At 39.7% G+C, this 20,000-nt stretch overlaps 1 protein-coding gene across 1 annotated transcript in view; it reads right to left on the bottom strand.

The window, feature by feature from the left end:
* Positions 1–4,811: 4,811 nt before the first annotated feature.
* Positions 4,812–20,000, bottom strand: part of CUNH1orf87 (chromosome unknown C1orf87 homolog) — a 67,852-nt gene continuing 52,663 nt past the window's right edge. Inside the window, 3 exon segments of the mRNA XM_045835329.1 lie at positions 4,812–4,972; positions 11,367–11,574; positions 14,802–14,881. Of these exon segments, the coding sequence (XP_045691285.1) occupies positions 4,812–4,972; positions 11,367–11,574; positions 14,802–14,881 (449 nt within the window).

Raw genomic sequence — 20,000 nt, 5'->3', positions numbered from 1 at the left:
GTTCTATGAGTATTTTGAGAAATAGCTTTGCTGGTTGGAATCTTCCAGGAATTGGCCTACTGATCATTATTTTGTAATTTTTATGAGACAGAACCTGGGTAGTAGTCCCCTTATGGAAATGTTGAAGATTGTGTGGGAGAATGGGATGTGTGTTTTGAGCAAGGGCTTGGGACAAGGCGCCAATTGCTTTCCATCAGATCAGTCTTTGTCAGGGCTCAATCTGCTTGTGAGTTATTCTGGAGTCCATTTCCAGCAGAGCCATCTGTTCACAATTGTCCTACCATCTGACCATTTACCCTCTGTCAACTTCCCTCCCCTGGACCCTCCCACTGCCAGTTAGAGTCCGCCCATTGTCCAACCTGGGTAAACTGAGTCTGAGGAGAGACTGGGCAGGAGAGAAGGGAGAAGGGAGAACTTTCAATGTATTGGCATTCAGGGCCAAGACATGTTCAGGGAAGCCCAATGAAGCCTTCAGACAGAGCTTGGGGAGAGAGCATGTGGCCAAGCCAGAGCCATATTGTGCCCCAGGCAGTCTGATGGCTCCATAAATAATATTGATGCCTTTTGTTTGGAAACTCTGTGGAGCCTTCCCATTTCCCAAGAAGCCACGCTAAATGCTGGGCCTCCCCCAAGCCACTTTGCCTTTTGCACAGTCCCTGGGCCAACTGTGCGGGCAGATGAGGGGCCCTGAATGCTAATGAGGGGAACGGCTGGCATTCCTGAGGCACCCTGGCTCTGGGAACCCCGCCTTTGTTGCTAAGGAGCATTGGAACTGTAGCTGAAAGGCTCTGACAAGAGGAGGGAGAGGAGAGAGAGAAGAAAGGGGGGCATTTGTTTTCAGAGCTTCACAGTTCTCCGGCCAGTGCCAAAGCTGTCCAATTTCTGATCCCAATTAGAATATCAAACCCCATTATTGTTTCTCTTAATGATCTTGGGAAATTCCTTTGAAGAGTCAGTGAGCACTTAGCAAACCTTTTGGACAGCATGATCTGTACAGTTGTGCTTCTGCTTGTGTGAACAGACCATGCCAAGCGTCCTGAAAACACCCTTTATTCCATTCCCCAGAAAGCTGTCATGAGTCTGGGAGAACTAGAAAAGGGTAAAAGCTGTTGAGTTTTCAAAATGTTTATGTGAGAGCTCTATTCAATAGACATTTTCCAGGTGCCCACTTGCTGGTGAATCTGGGTTCTGTGCTGGGACAAAAATGTGCAAGACCTTGGTCCTGGCTTGGAAGGACCTCAAGACTTACCAGGGAGACGGACCACACATACTAAATAGAATTCTGTGGGTTATTTGCTCTTTCTGTTACCTAGAGAGCTCTGTTGAACTTGAAGTGTGCAAAGCATTCTAATCCTGGTTTAGTCATTCATGAGCTATAAGTTCTTAGGCAAGTACATTTACCACCTCGAGCCTCAGTTTCTCATCTGTACAATGGGCATAATAATACCAACCTAGCTGGGTTACAGTGAAGAGTAAGTGCAGGTGAGAATGAAGAGCAGGAATGTGGAGCATATGGCTTCTGCCCTCCAGAATCCCACTATCAGTGAGCCAGCTGTTGGCTTGGAAGATGTCTGTACCTGGAAAAGGCAATTAACAATTTGGCACATTGAATAGGTAAGTCCTAAATAAGAATATAGTAATAAGTCAGTTTTCCCTTATAAAGCATGTCTTTGTGCCAGGTATAGTGCCAGGCAATTTGCAAGCATTCTCTCCCCTGTGAAGGAATACGTGGGGTAAGCAGTGAATAGCTCTGCATCACACATCTGGGAAAGTCTGCCCAACTGGCAAGATCCAGCCTCTGTCTCCAGTGCTCTTTCTGTCTTTAGAGGCTGAGGATTTTGAACACTTGGGAAAGACCTGGTTGACACCATGTCTCTGCAGGGCATCCTGGAAGTTAACCTATCTACTGCACATGATTGACAGGCTTGACTAGAGAGAGTTGATCAAGACCACAGACACCAGACACCCTCTACCAAGTGTTCATTAGACATTCACAATGACACAGACATGGGGAGCATACCAAACACCACTGATCTGAGGAAAAGGAGAGAGAGAAGTAACAGATTTTTCATCAGCAAGCCATGGAGAACTCCTAGCAGAGAGGTCATCACAATATTCTGAATTGTGATAACCTAATGGTATTTTTCTGTGTGTGTTAGGTGGCTTGTCTCACAGCCAGGCCTCATATAACCACTACACTGCAACTTGATATCTAAGATTTCTTTATTAGTGAAGTTGAATTTTGGTTCTTTTAGTGTTCACTCAGCAAAAAACTAATGCTAATGAGTATTTACTTTTGCAATGTGCAAGTCTTGTGTGAGTGTACATACACACACACACAGATCTTGGATAAAGTAGTGGAGAGTCCCAGACAGGATATGATCCAAGAGTAATATGATCACTTGGCTCTACAAGGCAGCTATATCTCAAGATTTGTTTTTGCTGTAGCAGAAACCTCACCTCCATATACAGTCACACACAGACTATTGTTCAAGCTTTCTGATGCTTAGCAGCTAAGGGAAGGGACATAAGAAGGGTCCATCTCTACTACGTGCAAGAAATTGTCCAAGTTATGTGGCTTTCAGCATTTATAACACTCCTCTGTAAAGTTTTACAGGTGAAAAGACTGAAGCTCAGGGAGGTTAAACAACTAAAGGCTACCACCTACTAATCATGAGCTGGGTTTGGGCTAGTTTTAAAGCCAATTCTTATCTACTTTCCATTGAAGTGTGTGTGGTGGGGGGGGGGGAGCAGTGACTGTGGATCACAATCTGGCCCTGGCTGCCCCACTTACAGAAGTATTCACTCAGTCATCACTACAGAAGTGCAGGGTATGCACAACCTGTAGTCACATAGCTCTGGGGACACCTTTCATGCTATGTCAATGGAGGCCCCCTCCAGTTGTTTGACTTGATAGGTACTCAACCTCTCACCTATCAGGAGCTACACTAGATGCTAGACATAAAGAATCCAGCAAGGTAAAATCATTGACCTTCAGGACCTTATGATTTTTTTTTAAGATTTTATTTATTTTTAGAGAGGGAAGGGAGGGAGATAGAGAGAGAGAGAAACATCAATGTGAGGTTGCTGGGGGTCATGGCCTGCAACCCAGGCATGTACCCTGACTGGGAATCGAACCTGCAACACTTTGGTTCACAGCCTGTGTTCAATCCACTGAGCTACACCAGCCAGGGCAGGACCTTATGATTTAGTCTGAAAACCCCAGCTTCATGTTCAGGGCCTTCCTTCACCTTCTCCAACCCACTTCCCTACAGAGATGCAGGGTATACCAGGGCATTCTTAGGTATCATGCGAGTGGTGCTTCCCAAAATGCCTTATTCATCTGGTCAATTATCAACAGGCACAACCCAGCAGCTTTCTTACGTATCACTCCCCTGAGCCTCTGTTTCCTCATCTGTGAAATGGAGCTGTGTAAAGTGCTTTATGGAATTGTCAGAGTTGTATGAACCAAAGTATGTCAAGTTCCTGGCACACAGTAGTTGCCCCATGCATATTAAATCATTTGCTGTAACATTCTAATTTTCTTCATTTGGTATTTTTTTTTAGCATGAGAAAGTCATATCTGTTGGCTTACTTCTCTAACCTAAAAGGCAGCTAGAGGATCCAAGAGTTCTAGAATGTTAGAGAGGTCATCATGTTAGAGTCTGTCTGAAGAGGCATTTCTCTGGGCAATTCAAGGACTAGAAAAACTAAAGCAGGTTAGACCATAAGGCCTTTAGAGATCATGTATGTAAGTGGGTCCAAATTGTTCTTCTCTTAAGCTTTTGTTCAAAAGATTTTATGAGACACTCTCCTATATCAAATGGATAAAAGAGGATGCTCAGAGGGCTTTCTGTTTGCTTCTTCCATCGAACCTAACTCCCCCATGCTGTCTCCCATACAGTTGAGAAAACCAGGATCCAGGTCACTCAGCATTAGTGATGGTACTGGGAACACATTTGTATCCAAAGCCCTGGAGTAGTGTTGATTCAGTGAGCTCATGCTACCTGTGTGGTGTGATGTGTGTGTGAGTGTGTGTTGTGAGGGAAGTTCAAAGTTGAGGGGGGATGGTAAGGAAAGAAGAACTATGGAAACTGCTGGAAAGTTTTGCTTGATTTTCATGCCAAAAGAAGTAAAGCAGATGCTACCTGTTTCTAGCATCCCTTGCCCCAGGAGACCCTTCTCAAAACTTCTCTCCAGTACTCTGGGAAAACATCCCTGGAGACAGTATAACATTATGTGGTGTTGTACCAGAGAAAATATCGGGCATGTTCAGAAAACCTCATTTGGTATTCTATTTCTTAGTATTAAATTGATATATTGTTAATACTTTTCTTTTTCCTATAACATGTAACGTCTTCTAGACTAGTGACTAGAAAAAGGGCTGACTTCCTCATCCAACAACGATGTTCTAGGTCTATTATGTGACAGGCATTCTGGGGAGTTGACAGCATCTAGCATGTTTTTTACTCTATGGAATTGCAGGGTTTGCAAAAACACAGTTTGATCAGCAATGTAGAAAAATACACAATATTCATAATAAGTTTTATTTGAATAGAAGGGGATTTTAAGAAATTGGGTTCTTGCCACCTTAGAAGAGAAAACCTGGTTTTCTCAGATCATTCTGAGCTGCTTATGGGTGAGCATCACAGCCAGAAACCAAGTCCAAATCCAAAGCATCTACATTAGCTGCATTGGCCTCAACTCTGACAGTGCCTGCTTCCACCACTACACGCAGGCTGGAGATAAACACGTGTCTGAGTAGAAAGGGAGATAAAGGAAACATCTGTTCTCACAATATGGGCTTGTTATCATAGCTCCTTTAAGTACCAGAGTGCTGGTTCCAACAGCATATTTTCTCCCGAACGAAACCTCCTCAAGGCCTGGTCGATTTTCCAAGGGCTCAGGAACAGGTTGTAAATGAGATTGTAGTTGTGAATGAGGCACCAGGCTTGTTCCTTCTCCAGGACTCCTGTGATTAGGTTGGGTTGGTGGAAATTTTTAAAAGAGGAGAAAACAATACAAGAATAAAAAAAATGTACTAGCTTGAATGACTCCAGTGTAAACGTGAAATGCTAATATTTTAAAACTTTAAGCTCCTTGAAAATCAAGTGACACCCTAAAAGATATTTCCAGTCCAGGTATGTATCATGGATATCAGGAGGATTTTGAGGGTGACTTTGGGGAGAGAGGATGAGGGTCCAATTAAATCTGTAGATAGATTTGAAAGCAATTTAAGCTTATTCTTTGTGGCCATAAAACTTTAAAAGCCAATTTTTGAAACAGATGGGGTGCCTACTAAAAGCAATTTTTAATTGTTCTGGTTTATTTTTATCTGTGAAGTATCCAAACATATTTCTAAACATGCAGGATTCAAACAGTGCACTTGAATGCATTTCTGAAAATGTATTTACCATGACTCCCTCCAGCTTGCTGTGTAATCACAGGTAAACCGTGAAACTTCTTGTGGCTCAGAGTCTGAATCTGTCCAGCAGAGAGGGCTGTGTTTATCATTGCAGGATTTAATCTGGTACCCACATCTTGTACGTACCGGTGCTAATATGTTTTCCATGTTAAGGTTAGGTAGATTTCAATAACTGCAGAATTTAAGTGTACAACACGGCATCGGCCAAGATAGGCAACTCATTCATGTGTCCCTAAGTTCATTCATGTGAACTTACATATGTCACAGTAGTGCTTGGGAGTATAGAGGATTTAGAAAAATGGTCTAAATCCTCAGGAAGCTCCCCAACCAGTTGGAGCAAAAAATGATAAGCAAAAAATTAACTAAAATGCAACGATAACAATAATGACTGATACTTACATGTGTATATGAAATTCATGTTTTGGGCACTCCTGCAAGCATTTTACCAATAATAATTCACTCAGTCCTCACGAGAACCCATTTTACAGAGTGAGAAACTGAGACACGGAGACAGTATGTCCCTTGCCCAAGGTTGCTCAAGTCCTGTATTAAATCACTCTGCTGGATGTAGAATTAGGGGGAAGAGATTGTTTCTAGTCAGGCTCACATTGTTTACTAGATATGTTTCTTCATGGTGAAGCTCTGTGCTACCAGTGTCAATGAAGAGATTTTAAATATCTTTTATATGGGTGAAAGACACACCCCCTGCATGTTGCTTTACTACTTTCCTGTACTTATGCAGACTGTAATAGTGATTGTAAAATTCTTTCTCAGAGAATCCAGAGGCAGTCCCCTGGTCATTTATCAAAAGCCACTGCTTACTTATGAGATTTAGGTCTAGTAAATATCTATTATCTCCATTTCAGTCACCAAGTACTGTTCATATTTGAATGTGCAAGGACTGTTGAGTAAGATGTTCCCCTCTGAACTTTCCTCTAATAGGTGTTCTCAGAAGTGGGCTGCAGACTGGTGGTCCTAATGCATTTTATTCCTTTCACTTCTGTTCTGTCCTGTCCAGTCCCATTCTATTTCCCACCCTATCCTACCCCAGTTTGTTTGTTTCTATACTATTCTATTCAGATTTGTGTACTATCTCTTCTATTAGAATGTTGCTCCTTTTCTCTGCAGAAATCTCTCTTTGAGGATGGCCAGTTGTATCTTTCAGATCTCCGGATGGGGTGGCTGCTGTCCAGACACTTTCCCACATCCTGCCTTTGCAGCAAGTGTCTACCTGGGAAAGTTACTTTAACTGTTTGAGCCTCTGTTTTCTTTGACTTTAAACTGGGAAAGGAAATTGTATAAAAATCAATAAAATAGTAAATGCTTAGCAGAACACCCAGGATTAGTAAGCCCTAGTGAATGCAGGTATTATTATAGAATAATCATTATAACATCAACATTATTTAAACTATATAAAGATGTATTTTAATAAGAAGAAATTATTTTAAAATATATAATTATTTGATAATATTTTAAATAAAAATTAAAAATAATGTAAAAAACATTTAAGAATCACCACTGGTATGTGTGTGTGGGGGGATTTTCTACTATTTTTTAAGCATTACCATTGGTAGGGGGTCTCTACTGTCAACAAAAGTCCATTAACTGGAATTTGTATCTGTCTAATTTACTATCATCCAAGATTTCCCAGGGTAGCTGCATAAAATAACCCTATGATCCATCTTAGTGATAGAAAACTCACCCTTCTCCCACTAGAATCACAAATGAAAGCGCTAATAAGAAGAAGCTCTTTAATATCCACTTATTTCATAGCTCACAAAAGTCTTCATTTTATAGTTTTCAAATCTCATTTGATCCTTTCTAAAATCTGGGAGGTATGTTTTACTATAATCGGTCCCCTTTTATAGATGAGGAAACAGGCTCACAGAACATAAGTGACTGGCTTTCAGGACTCAGAAATTGGTAACATCTGCACTTGAATCTAGGTCTTTTGGTGAAAACAAACAAAGCAACAAGTGAAACCTCATGTTCTTTCTGGTATGTCATGGGAGTTTGGTGTAGTGGGAAGTCTCATAGGTCTGAGTTTGAATTAGGGCTCAACCTCCTACTTTGAACTTGGCTTTCTCTTTGGTAAATAAGGACACTAATCCCTTCAGCATGTGGCTGATGTGAGGAGTTAGTGATGCAGCACATGTGAAGTCCAGGCTCACGAGAGAATGTCCTTGAGGGCTCTCATTGCATTCTGCCACCTTGAACTCTAAAATACCTTTTCTTCCTAGCCTTTAGTTCACTGGGAAAATTCCAAACCTGCCTTGTATCGAAACATTTATCTCAACTACCCTTTTCTTTAGCTCACATGACCAGTTATTCAGTCATTCTTTATTCCTTCTCCACAAGGATATTTTCTTCAGCATCCCCTTTAGAAAATAGGCACAAAGTAGGTTTCCAGAAACACTAATTTGATGATGGATAGTCTGCTTCCATCCTGGATAAAGAACACTTGGGCCTACATATTTCCTTGCACATAATAAAGAGCAGTGATTCATCAGTGGGCAAAGTAGGTATCACCTTGCTCAGTGTCTAGAATAGGGCTGTGGTGGTCTGCTAAATACTGTGGTTAATAAACCAACAAAATGACTTCAGTTAATCCTTTTTCCTCATTAAAGATAGTTACAAATGTTCCCAGACCTGGCTGACACATTCCTTGGCTGTTGAGGAACTAATGAATTTCATAGAAACAGAGAAAACAGGCATAAATAGTGAAGAGGCCATGAGAAAGGCATTACAGATATACTGGAATCTGCCTCCAAAGTCAACAAAACTCCGTTTTTCTTCAGAACAGTTCAGAAGAATGAGAAAGGTCTCGGTCTTTGGGGAGTCTCTTAGCAACTAAGTTTATAATCCATCATCCATCATCATAAACCAACATTTGTTTTTATAAAATGTCTTTTATTTCTACTCAGTTTTTTAAAAAAAATTGTTTCATTTTTTTTGTCTGTAATCTTATCACCACTCCCCTAGTCCTGGTAGGAATATCTAGACTCATGATTATTTCAATAACCTTTTTATCTCCTTTTCTCCAGTATCATCCCTAAATTATCTATCTCAACTTTCATTGGTTTTCCTGTGGTTAAACTTTTGGTGAAGGCTGGGTACAGAAGGAAATCCTACTTAGGCCTTCATGGTTCATTATAGGGTCTCAACTTCAACTTCATTATCCCATCCAACATAAACTTCCAGCTCTGTCCTGTTTACTTTTATCCTCCTCATGCTCATTCCCACCTTCTAGTCTTTGCAGAAGATGGTTTCAATCTTGGAATGCCCTATGCAGCTATCTAAAGTCTACCTTTCCTCAGGCTAATCTCAAGCTCTCTTTTACATGGAGCCCTCTCTGAGTACCTAAGCTCACATTAGATAGTGAACTTCTTTTCATCTCTCCTCTTTCCTTTGGACTCTTTAACTCTTATTTGTGTCTTTAACTATAACACCTTACTATATACTGTCTTTATTAAAAAAAAGTCTGGTATTGAACTATTGCTAGTTTCAGTGTTGTACTTCTTAACTAAAAGCTCTTCGAGGCCAAAAACCACACCTCATTCTCTTTCATTCCCCTCTTGGTCCAGCCTCTAGCACAGTGCTTGGCTAACAAGAGATGTTTAATACATGATTTTCTAATTCAGCTAAACACACTTATATTTGAAATTTTTATTTTTGCCTCTCTTTGGTATAATTATCAAAAGTCTTCAAGTATTGTAGGGTAGTTATATTTCATGTGATCTATAGTTAATTTGTTTTGAAAATACAAAACACAACAAAAAGGAAAACACACAGAAAAAATAAGAAGGTAGGCATTGCTATTATTATATAATTACTTCTAGAGAGTACTAGCATGTATATGAACTCTCTTAAAAATTAATTACTTCCAGTTTTATTGAAATATAACAGTGTGTGAGTCCAAGGTATACAATGTGATAATTTGATAGGTGTGTATATTGCTAACTGTTTACCACAATAAGGTTAGTTAACACATCTTCTATTTCAATAATTTCCATTTTGTTGTTCCTGTTACAGTGAGAGCATTAAAGCTCTACTCTCATACTAATTTTCTTTTTCTTTCTTTTTTTAAGATTTTATTTATTTATTTCTAGAGAGGGAAGGGAGGGAGACAGAGAGAGAGAGAAACATCAATGTGCAGTTGCTGGGGTCATGGCCTTCAACCCAGGCATGTGACCTGACTGGGAATCGAACCTGTGACACTTTGGTTCGCAGCCCGCACTCAATCCACTGAGCTACGCCAGCCAGGTAATTTTCAAGTATATGATGCAGTATTGTTAACAAGCCACCATACTGCACATTAGCCCTTTGGAACTTGTTCATCTTATAACTGAACGTTCATACCCTGTGACCAACATCTTCCCATTTCCTTTAGCAACCACAATTCTATTCTCCATTTCTTTGAGTTCAACCTTTTTAGATTCCACATATAATACACTAACTCTTCATTAATCACAGTATGTGATTAAATTGGTTTTAGTCAGTGTGCTTTTGTGTATGCACCCTCCTTTCTATTCCCCAAGTCTCTGAGTTCTGGAATTCATTCTCCCTCACTTGGACATTGCAATGGCTTCCTTTCTCCTTTTCCTGCTTTCATTTTCTCCTTTATTCATTCAGAGCCATCAAAGAGCTTTCTGAAATACAAGTTTGTCATATATTCTCCTGCTTAGAAACTTTTAGTGCTATTCACTGTCTTTGAATTAAGTCCAAATTCTCTGGCCCAGCATCTAAGAGCTTCCTAGATCTGGTCCTATCACGTGTCTCTGCCTTTATCATTTAATATTCTTCTTTAAATGTTTTCTAGTATTTTATTTTTTAATTATTTTTATTTTAAAATTACAGTTGGCATTCAATTAATGTTCTTCTTAATAGCCCCAATAGTCTACCAAATCCAAACTTCTTGCATTGAGTTGTATATATAACACCTTGCTTGGCCAACCTACACCTTTGCCAGGAAGGGTCTTCTATTTCATTCCTTTGGATACAACTGCATTTTATCTTTAATGACCCATTTCATGTTATGATCTGTTCCCTGGTCATCTCACTAGGAAGGTATTCTCCTTTCTCTGAATGCCCACATAGCACACTCTAATGGCAATTACCACCTTCCATCTTGGATTTAGTTATTTATATATATTCATTCATTTATTTGTTGACTCAAAAATATGTTAAACAGAATTGTATGAGGTGCTGGGGATAAAAAAAGACTGTAGTCTACTGGTGAGGTAGAACTAAGCCCTTAGATAAAAAAATACAGTATATCAAATATGATAGTGGAAGTTAAAGAACTCTGAGAGGCCAGATAAAGGTTTGTTTAGATCTTTCTGGGGAAATCAGACAACTATCAGAGGAACAGAGCTGAGTTCCAATATATACGATGTTTAGGCATTAATTAGCCAGATGGATAAGATGAAAAATTGTCAGGAGTGGGGTAGGTAAAGAAAATCAGACAGTTCAGATGGAAGGTGTAGGGTTAGAAAAGGCAAGCCCCAGGAGAAAGCAAGGCAAGTCTGAGGAAGGTAAGTTATTCACTATAACTGGGTAAGATATTCTGAAAGACCAGTTGATGAGAAGAGACACATCAGGTAGACAGGTTCCAGATTTTGCCTTGCTAAGAAGTTTGGAGTTCAGCCTGTTGGCAGGCATGCTGAAGTATTTCAATTAAGGGAATGAGATGGAATTGTGGGTTAGACTCAGGTAGTAGAGTGGAGGAACATTCACAGACACAAAGAAACTGGGAGCACAAACTGGTGGGGGGTTCACCCATGTCTGATTCATCATTGTATTTCTTAATTGTGCTCAGCACAGTGCCAGGCATGTGGTTTATATACAAATTGTATTTGTTAAGAAGTGAAAGAAAACATGTCCATTTCAGACTAGAACATGAAGAGAAATGTATATCAGCTGTAAACTTCACACACTTCACCTGTATTACTCAGGTCACATAGGTAGAGGACATTTTCTAGCTTCCTGAACCTGTTGATCCACATCTCATATTCTGCAGACTTATTCTTCATTGCTGGACTCACAAAAGTCTACAAGACTGGTCTGATTATCAGAGAGCCCAGGGGATCTTTGGGGGCTGAAGTCTCAGTGGGGAGATTTTCTGGCTGCAACTCCTCTTCTGGAGATTTCTACCAAAACAACACAAGCATCTCACTGGCAACACATTCACCACCCAGAGGTCCTTCAGTTTTCTGGCCAAAGATGAGGCCACACAACTAGGAAGATTTATTGCAAGGTCTGGCTTTGTAAATCTAGGGGGGGTGAGTTTCAAGTTCTCAGTGCCATAGGACCATATCTGCCAAGTCTTGTTGGCTATAAACTACTATGTTGAGTGTTATTTTTTTAAGGAAAAGGATGAAATCATGATTTTATTGTTTGCATTTCCGATTTACACAAAGCAAAGTTTTTGTAACTGGCTGAGGCTTTTCATGATGTTCTACTCTGTTTCCTATTAGTGGTGTCAACAAAGCATGGGCTTCAGGAAATGCTTATAACTTCTTGGTGGAAAAAATTTCTGGATCATGAATCATAAATGTGAGTTTTTTGACAAAGAGTGATTGAAACAATAGTGATATTACCTTAGGCTATTGGGCTCATTATAACAGACTTTAAAGTACCTCTAGTTCTATCTGTCTTATTCATTTAACAAAGGAAGCTGAGGCCCAGAGAGCACTAGAGACTTACTAAGGTCATACAGTGAATGGTAGACACAAAATTAGGACAGGGGTGTAGAGGCTATGTCTAGCTCATTTTGGTATCATAACCCCATTTTCACTACAAAATGGAAATTTTTAAAAAATAGGATAAATGGACAAGTGCCATATAAGACATTTTGTCACCTACCATGTAGAGACGGAGGGCATCTATGGTTTGATTTCCCCAACCCACCTTTCCAGGAATTGCTGTTCTCCACATTGTTGTAGAGAGAACCAACAAGTGTCTAAATACTTAGTATAAGATTAGACATCTAACACAAGATGGGTCAGTGATTTTGGAAGTATTGGTGTGAGGTAAAGACAGAGAGATAGACAAAGATCATTCTGTGTGAGAAGTAGGTACTCTAGCAGGTTTTCCATTATGTACCAGAAATGAGAAAAAGATGGTCTGCTGAGAAATAAAAAGAAAGAAAGAAAGAACAAAAATAGAAGTCTGAAGCTGACAATGGAGAGGCGAGAAAAGATGTAGGAAGTTATGATGATATTTGGGTACCTGAATTTAGTTCATTGTTATATTTCTGTCTTTAGGTAGCACAATGTGTTTCTCTGTCCTTCCAGTAAATTATGTTGGTAGAGTTGGTTCTCTTAACTGCAACCCAAATAATCTTAACTAGTTCACCATAGAATTATGCCTCTAACTTTTGTATACCATTTGTGCTTCCCCAACTTTCAGTTACCTGATTTTTTTCACATTTGTACCTTTGTCTCAAACTTTGCACCTATAAGGTATGGAAATCCCATGGATCAAAAGAACAGCAATTGCAGTAAGAAGCCAAGTTTTGAGTTTGTTAACAAATGAATTTAGCTGCTGCTAGGGATGTGAAGAATTGTTTCATTTGAAATAATGGAATGCCATATGAAATTGTACCCATATGGATGACCAGTAACCAGTACATTTTAAAAGATTAATATATAAAAATTCCACTTAGATAAAGTCAATTTTGAGAAAAGCTGTACATTCATAAAGGAAATTGAGTAATGAGTCTTAGAGCTTTGACTGCTTTAGAAATCCAAAGGAAGCTTTAGATAATCTACCCAGGTAAATGCATATTCACATACATTTCAGTGGGTATTTAGAGAATTCAAAGAGATTCTTGGATGCAAGAAACTAATTTCAAACAACTTCATGTTTCTTCAGATAGTTCAACATTCTGTTTGACCACTAGAGACAGGGAAAGGGGAAATTTGTATGGACCTGGATTAAATTTAACTCACTCACTCACTCACGCATTTTATACTGCTTTGGTCTCATTGTATCCAAATGAAGCCCAAATTTCTCATTTGGCACATAAGTCCATTCAAGTTCTTCTTCTTGTTTATCTTCTTACAGTCCTACTTATACATCTTTTTCTCCAGTCACATACAACCAGAAAAAAAATAAGGCTGTTTTATGCTGTATATGTGCTGTTCCCTCTTGCTACGTATGCATTGATTGTTGGGCTCCTCCTACTCACCCTTCAAGAGCCAAGTCATATTTCCCTTCCTGTGGGAAGCCTTCTCTGACAGCCCCAGGCTGGGTGAGGGGAAATTCTCTGCAGCCCCTTTCTCCAACAGAGCACTTACCATGGGCTATTGTAATATTTGTTGGAGTACATCTCTCCTCTACCAGAGATCTGAAGACTGGGCCTGCAACATAGTCATTTATGTGTCTTCAAGGTCTGGTTAGTGGCTCACACACGGTTGGTTCTCAAGATAAGTTTACTGAATGAATGAATGAATGAATGATTTTCTCTGGGACAATAGGAAAATTGCTTTACCAAATCTCTGCTTCAACTTCCCTCTTTGGAAAGTGAGACAATGAATGCTGTTTATACAGGAATGTGAGAAGAATCAATTATTGCAGAGATGCAGGAAAATCCTCCAACAAGAGGCAAAATAAAAGAGCAAAGTATATTTTTTATATTCTTAATCACAACAGGCTTAACACTCTAGGAGAAAAGCATTTGCTGTTGTTTTTTGCATGGGAAGTGGCTTGCCAAAATGGATACTATTTTTCTAAAATATTTCAAAGTGTGAAGTGCATGAAGAGCCCTCCCGTCATTTTCAGATGAATTATGTTCTAATCTGGGCATTTAAAACACAACAACAACAGAAAAACTCAGGCTGGTTTTCAATTTTGTCTGTATCTTCTCCTGGCTAAGTGCTGGGAATATTAAAACAGATTTTAACTCCTTGCCAGATTTTTTTTAAGCAAAGAAAGAACCCATTATATTTTAAAATGTGATGTGTGATGAAAAGGTCACCCCCAGTGTCTGAAAGCTGGACTGACAATATTAAAACAGGTCTCCTAACCATCCTTTACTTTGATGGCAGTTGGTGGATTGGTCACAGGCTTTGGAAGGACACATACACATGCTACAAGTCCAATTTCTTGGGCAGATGGCAAGCCTGTCACCAAGTGGTGATGGGGGGTCTCTGCATGCATACTGGCTAGGACAGGGACCAGTCTACACTCTGATTCTTCTTCCCTTCTCTGTTGGAGGAAAGTCTCAAAGTCACAGACAATCTGACATCAAGGCCTTGGGTGGAAATAAAAAAGCTCAGAAGGGAGGGCCCCACAAGGGCCCCACCCTGCATCAGGGAATAGAAGGTGAAGGATCGCAAAGTCCTGCCCCAGTGCTGCATACCCAGGTGCATACCATATGTTCAGTTTTGCCTTGAGACATAGCTGGAACTTCAGCCTGCACTGAAGTGGCTGAGGTTTCCTTTCCTTTTTTTCCTGGACAAGAAAGAAAAAGTGGAAGGATTTAGTATGGCCTCTTCGTTTTAATACCTATACACAAACCCCAGGCAAAGAAGGTGTCAAGGCTCTGCTATATGTTTGGCACTATGTTAGGTGGTGGGGATACACTGGTGGATGAGAAAGATCTGATTCCTGTCCTGATGGAGCTCTCAAAGGGGATGCAGATGCTAAATAATTACTCAAAATTATCATTTAATTACAAAGCATCATAAACACAGCAAAGGAAAATGTGAAAATATTTAAACTTATTTTAGAGTATGTGTGGGAATGGTAAAGGATCAAAGAATACTTCTTGGAGGAAGTGATCCTTAAATTGGGAACCTGAAGGATGAGTAGGAGTTTCTAGGTAAAGGTGACAGTGGGGGTGCACACAGAGCAGAGAGTTCCAGGTAAGCACAGGCAATAGCCTGTAGTCCCCCTGAATCAGGAGGACTTTTACAGTCTGGGGAGAGGAAAGGGACCTTTCCAATGGTCCTGCCTCTTAACAGAGAAGCAGGCACATCTGCCCCTCTCTCCACGTAGGTGTGTGCCTGAAGTTTCAGGTAAAAAAACCCTTGTCTTCTCCCTTCCTTGTTCCTTTCAATGGTCAGAGGTCCTGTGTAGGAGGAGGTTTGAAGAGCATCCTTAACCCAGGGATTTTACTGTCCAGGTACAACTTGCTCACTTGGTTGCCTTCTCGGATAGAAGAAATTTCTTTAGGATACAGAAAAAAACATGAAGACCTTCTGCTAAAATTCTCTAAAGTGTATTGTGGATATCACTCATTCATCACTCTGTACCTTCGGTTAGACTGGAGACTCATTGATTTTGTAAATCTGTGTGATGGCACAGATTTCTGGGCACTTCAACTTCAATATTTAGTACATGATCCAAATGTGCTATTAGGAAATACATATTGTTTATGTATTGGGTTTCACTATTTTCAATGAAAATGGTTCAGTCAATACATTTTAATCAAAATGTGGAGGGCAGCAGTGTACCATAGTGGTAGAGAGTAGAGCCTCTGAAGGCAGATGCCTTGGGTTTGAGTCTTAACTCCTTTCTCTATTGACTGCATGACATCGGGAAAGTTACTTGTCCTCTTTGTGTATCAGTTTCCTCTTCTGTAAAATGGGTATAAATGTCACCTATAGGTTATTGCGAGGATTAAATGAACTAGAGAATGTGAAGCAAATACCTGTAACATAGCAAGTGCTCAATGAATGTTAACTAATATCATTACCTATATAATGATGTATATATAAATAAATTCACCTATCAGATCAAAAAGCCTTTTGTTAGACTTTTAATATTGCGCCTGTAAATCATTATGAATCTTCTCCCTCAGTTTCTTGATGGAGAAAACAATGTGACTTCATAATCTTCTCTGAAGCCCCAGCACTCAGTGTGAGAATAAGGACCCAATGCATACTTGTTGACTAAAGGAATAACCGTGTGCCTTCATTTGAAGTTTGGAAAATAAAATATATAGTATTGTTTCTCCAGTTTCTTTGCAGGCCCTAGAAGAGAAGGATTTTTCTCTGCATTTCTTTATTCTCACACACCTAACCCAAATGCTATACAGAGTAGAACTTAATAGATGCTTAACGAGGATTATGATGACAGCCAGGTAGGGCAGTCCTACCCAGGTGGGTCTAATGTAAGCTGCAGAAAATTTAAGTTGTCGTGGGGACCCATCACCACCTAGTAGCAATGGTTCCTGCTTATTTCACCCAGAATGTGAAAGAAAGCTTTCTGTTTCCTGTAAGTGAAAAAAACATTCAAATGACTCTGAATTGTAGAGTTCAAGAGTTAAAGAGATTCTAGAAACAGTGTATAGCATAAGGGCAGAAAGATGAAGTTAAGTGTGAGACATGAATGTTAATCCTGTTTCTTTCCTTTACAAGCTTGCGAATTTTAGTTTTGTCATTTGTGAAAAGGAAATGATACCAGCAATTCACAGTTATGTGGGGATTTAAAAAAATTATATTAACACAGGGAAGATGCTTAATGCGAGATTTATTATTTGTTGTGTTATTATAACTTTATGACCTTAAGCAAATTTAGTTTCCCCAGAGAAGAGGACTTAACAGTAACTACGATGAGCCAGGAATTTTTCTGGGCACTGTTCATATGCATTATCCCTTTTAGTATAAAATCTAGAACCTAGACTTTGTCCTACTACTCTCATTTCTCTTTACTGTCTGCACTTTTAGAAGTACTATTAAGAAAAAATGCAGGCTAGTCTTCCTGGTCTCTTTTCAGGTTCCCTGTCTCTTTCCTAATACCTATCCGCCTATAAAAAGGTAATGATTTACACATGTAAAAATTGTTTGATAAACCCCAAGGCAGAGCTATTTTTTTCTTCCTAACACAGCAGGAAGGATAAATAATAACCATCTGTCTAGTCTGCCAGTTGAAGATTTGTACTGGAGGAAATAAGCCAAGCTGGATCCTAGAGATTTCCAGGTGTTGGAAGGGCCAAGTTTTTACAGAGCTTCCAGTGGATTCTGATAGTAATAAGGCCAGTGCTCCTGCCCACCTCCCCCAGTCCTCCAATAATGGCTTTAAATCAGTGGTCTTCAGTGCTGTCTGCTAATGTGCTCATACCTGGGGAGCTTTAAAAATTACCAGTGCCTAGCCATCACACCAGACCATTAAATCAGAATTTCTAGGGTGAGAACCTTGCTCAGGACTTCTAAAGAATTCCCTAGGTAAGTCTAAAGTTAAGCCAGGATAGATAACAACTGATTTAAATAACAGCTTCTGGCTTTATTGGACCTACTGAGTGAAGTTTTTGTGAGTAAAAAATCTTATATACCAGGTCTGTCCAGAAGGTATTCAGCCATGTACTATGAAAAATGGAGAAATTTATTGAAGAAGATACAAGATATAAGAAACATTGTACATAGGACAATGATGTTTTCAGTCCCCTTCAAAGTAGGTACCTTGGGACCTCACACAGTTCTTCCAGTTGCCATCAGCTACACTGTCATATTTTCCTGAATCTCATCAATGGTCTGAAATCTCTCCTCTTTCAAAGGTGATTTTAGTTTTGCAAAACCCAGCAGTTGCAGGGCACCAAATCTGTAGAGGGGCTGAGTCACCTGGGTGATTTGATGTTTCACGAAAAATTCTGCACAAGATGTGATGCATGAGCGGGTTCATTGTGCGATGAAGCTGCCAGTCACCAGTTGCCCATAGCTGTGGGAAACTGAATCATAGATGATTCAGCCTTCTGAATCATCTGAATAGTTTCCACAGAGGAATGTTCCAGCTTAATGCAAAAATTTGATGCAGATGTGTTGCTCTACTTGCTCAGTCTCTTTGAATGTGATGGCCACACAGTACATATGCTCACTCAACAGTGTCAACTGCTCCCACTGACTAAGTACAGTGAAGCTGTCATTGTTTATGCATGTACGTTCCAGTCCATTCTCCTTAGCTGCCAGGTTACACTGATGGTGTGCAAAATGTCCCCATTAAATTAACAATGGCTGGACTTTTCCTGGACAGACCTTATATGTCAAATATCTATATATGCCATACACTTTCCTCATATTTTCTTACTTATCTCAAGAACAACCCTGTGAGGTAGAAACCACCTGCATTTGACAGATGAGGAAATGGAGGCAATGAAAGTTTTAGTTACCTGCTTATGACAACAGAGGTAGGGGTCTGTCTGGCATTCTAACAGTGCCTGCTATATGCTAGGCACTGTTCTAGGCACTCTGATACAACAATGACTAAGACATAATCTTCTCATGGAGTGTGCATTCCAGTGGTGGGAGCAAACAAACAGATACATAAAATAATGTCAAGTAGTGATAATATTATAAGTACAACTAAAACAAATTATGGGCATAGAAAGTAGTGGCAGTTGCTATTTTGGATAGGGAACTTGCCAAGGTCCTCTCTGAAGTGACATATAAATATAGCCATGAGTGAAGAAAGAAGGAAGAAAGTCATGAAAATGTCTGGGAAAAGAGCAGTCCAAGCAAAAGCTATAGCAGGGGCAAAGATCTTGAAGACATATTTAATGCATTCAAGCAATAGCTGAGAAGAGAATCTAGCTGACCCAGGATGAAAAGGAAAGAGAAATGGGTTAGGTATTCACAGAACTAAAGGTACTCATGGGCCATGCATGTGTCTGGAGTTGGTTTTTAATTTTTTTGGCTTCGCAGTATTCATTCCTTCTCTGGTATTTATTCCCTTCATTACCTTCTTATAGTGATTGCAACTGTATTTTGCTTGGTATGGACCAGACCTTCCCCACTGCAGTGCTGTGGTCTCATGGGAATGTTTCAGATCCATGCTTGGCTTCAAATAGTTGAAGACAAGGGTGGGTCTTAAATCTAATGAAGAGTGGTGTCATTGTAAGAAAAAAGAGAGAATTTAGAAACAGAGACACAAAAGAGACACAGAGGGAGGAAACCCATGTGAAGACAGTTGGAGTTTTGCAGACACGAGACAAGGAATGCCTGGGGCCACCCAAACTCGGAGAAGGCAAAGAGGGAAAATGTCACTGCTGATGTGATTGATTTCAGACGTCTGGAACTATGAGAGAATAAATTGCTATTATTTTAAGCCACCGGGCTTGTTGTAATTTATTTCAGCAGCCCCGAGGAAATGAATATACTCACTGCCCTCTTCCTGCTCTCTCAGCCTGCTAATATTCCTATAGCCAATCCCCCAGTTTTCTGCTATGAAGTCCCTCTGTTTGACACACCTAGTAAGGTTTCTGTTTTTCTGCTGGAATAAAAACTGATGTACTCTCCAGCCCCCACACTCTCAATACCTTGTGTTTTGATTCAAAGGTAATCAGTAAACAGTTGATAGATATAGTAAATAGAGAAATTGTAATAACAGATTAATATCAATGCATATTCTTTCACCTGTCATATTTAAAATGTGCCAATTGCTAAATATTATGCCCATATCATCCTTATAATTTCACTTCATAGTATGTCCTGGAAATCTTCCTGTGTAAGGCCAGCCATGCTATTATAGCTGCATAGTTTTATCAATTGGATAGACTGTAATTTGAGTAAATGATCCCTAAAGGATCTTTATATTGCTTCCATTCATCAAAATACTAGGAAATGCTGCAATAAAC

The sequence above is a fragment of the Phyllostomus hastatus genome, unplaced genomic scaffold (assembly GCF_019186645.2).
Source record: "Phyllostomus hastatus isolate PE091 unplaced genomic scaffold, TTU_PhHast_1.1 phas_contig_209, whole genome shotgun sequence".
NCBI classification, from domain to species: Eukaryota; Metazoa; Chordata; class Mammalia; order Chiroptera; family Phyllostomidae; genus Phyllostomus; species Phyllostomus hastatus.
The sequence above is the reverse complement of the archived record's forward strand: the minus strand, read 5'-3'. Positions and strand labels throughout refer to the sequence as shown.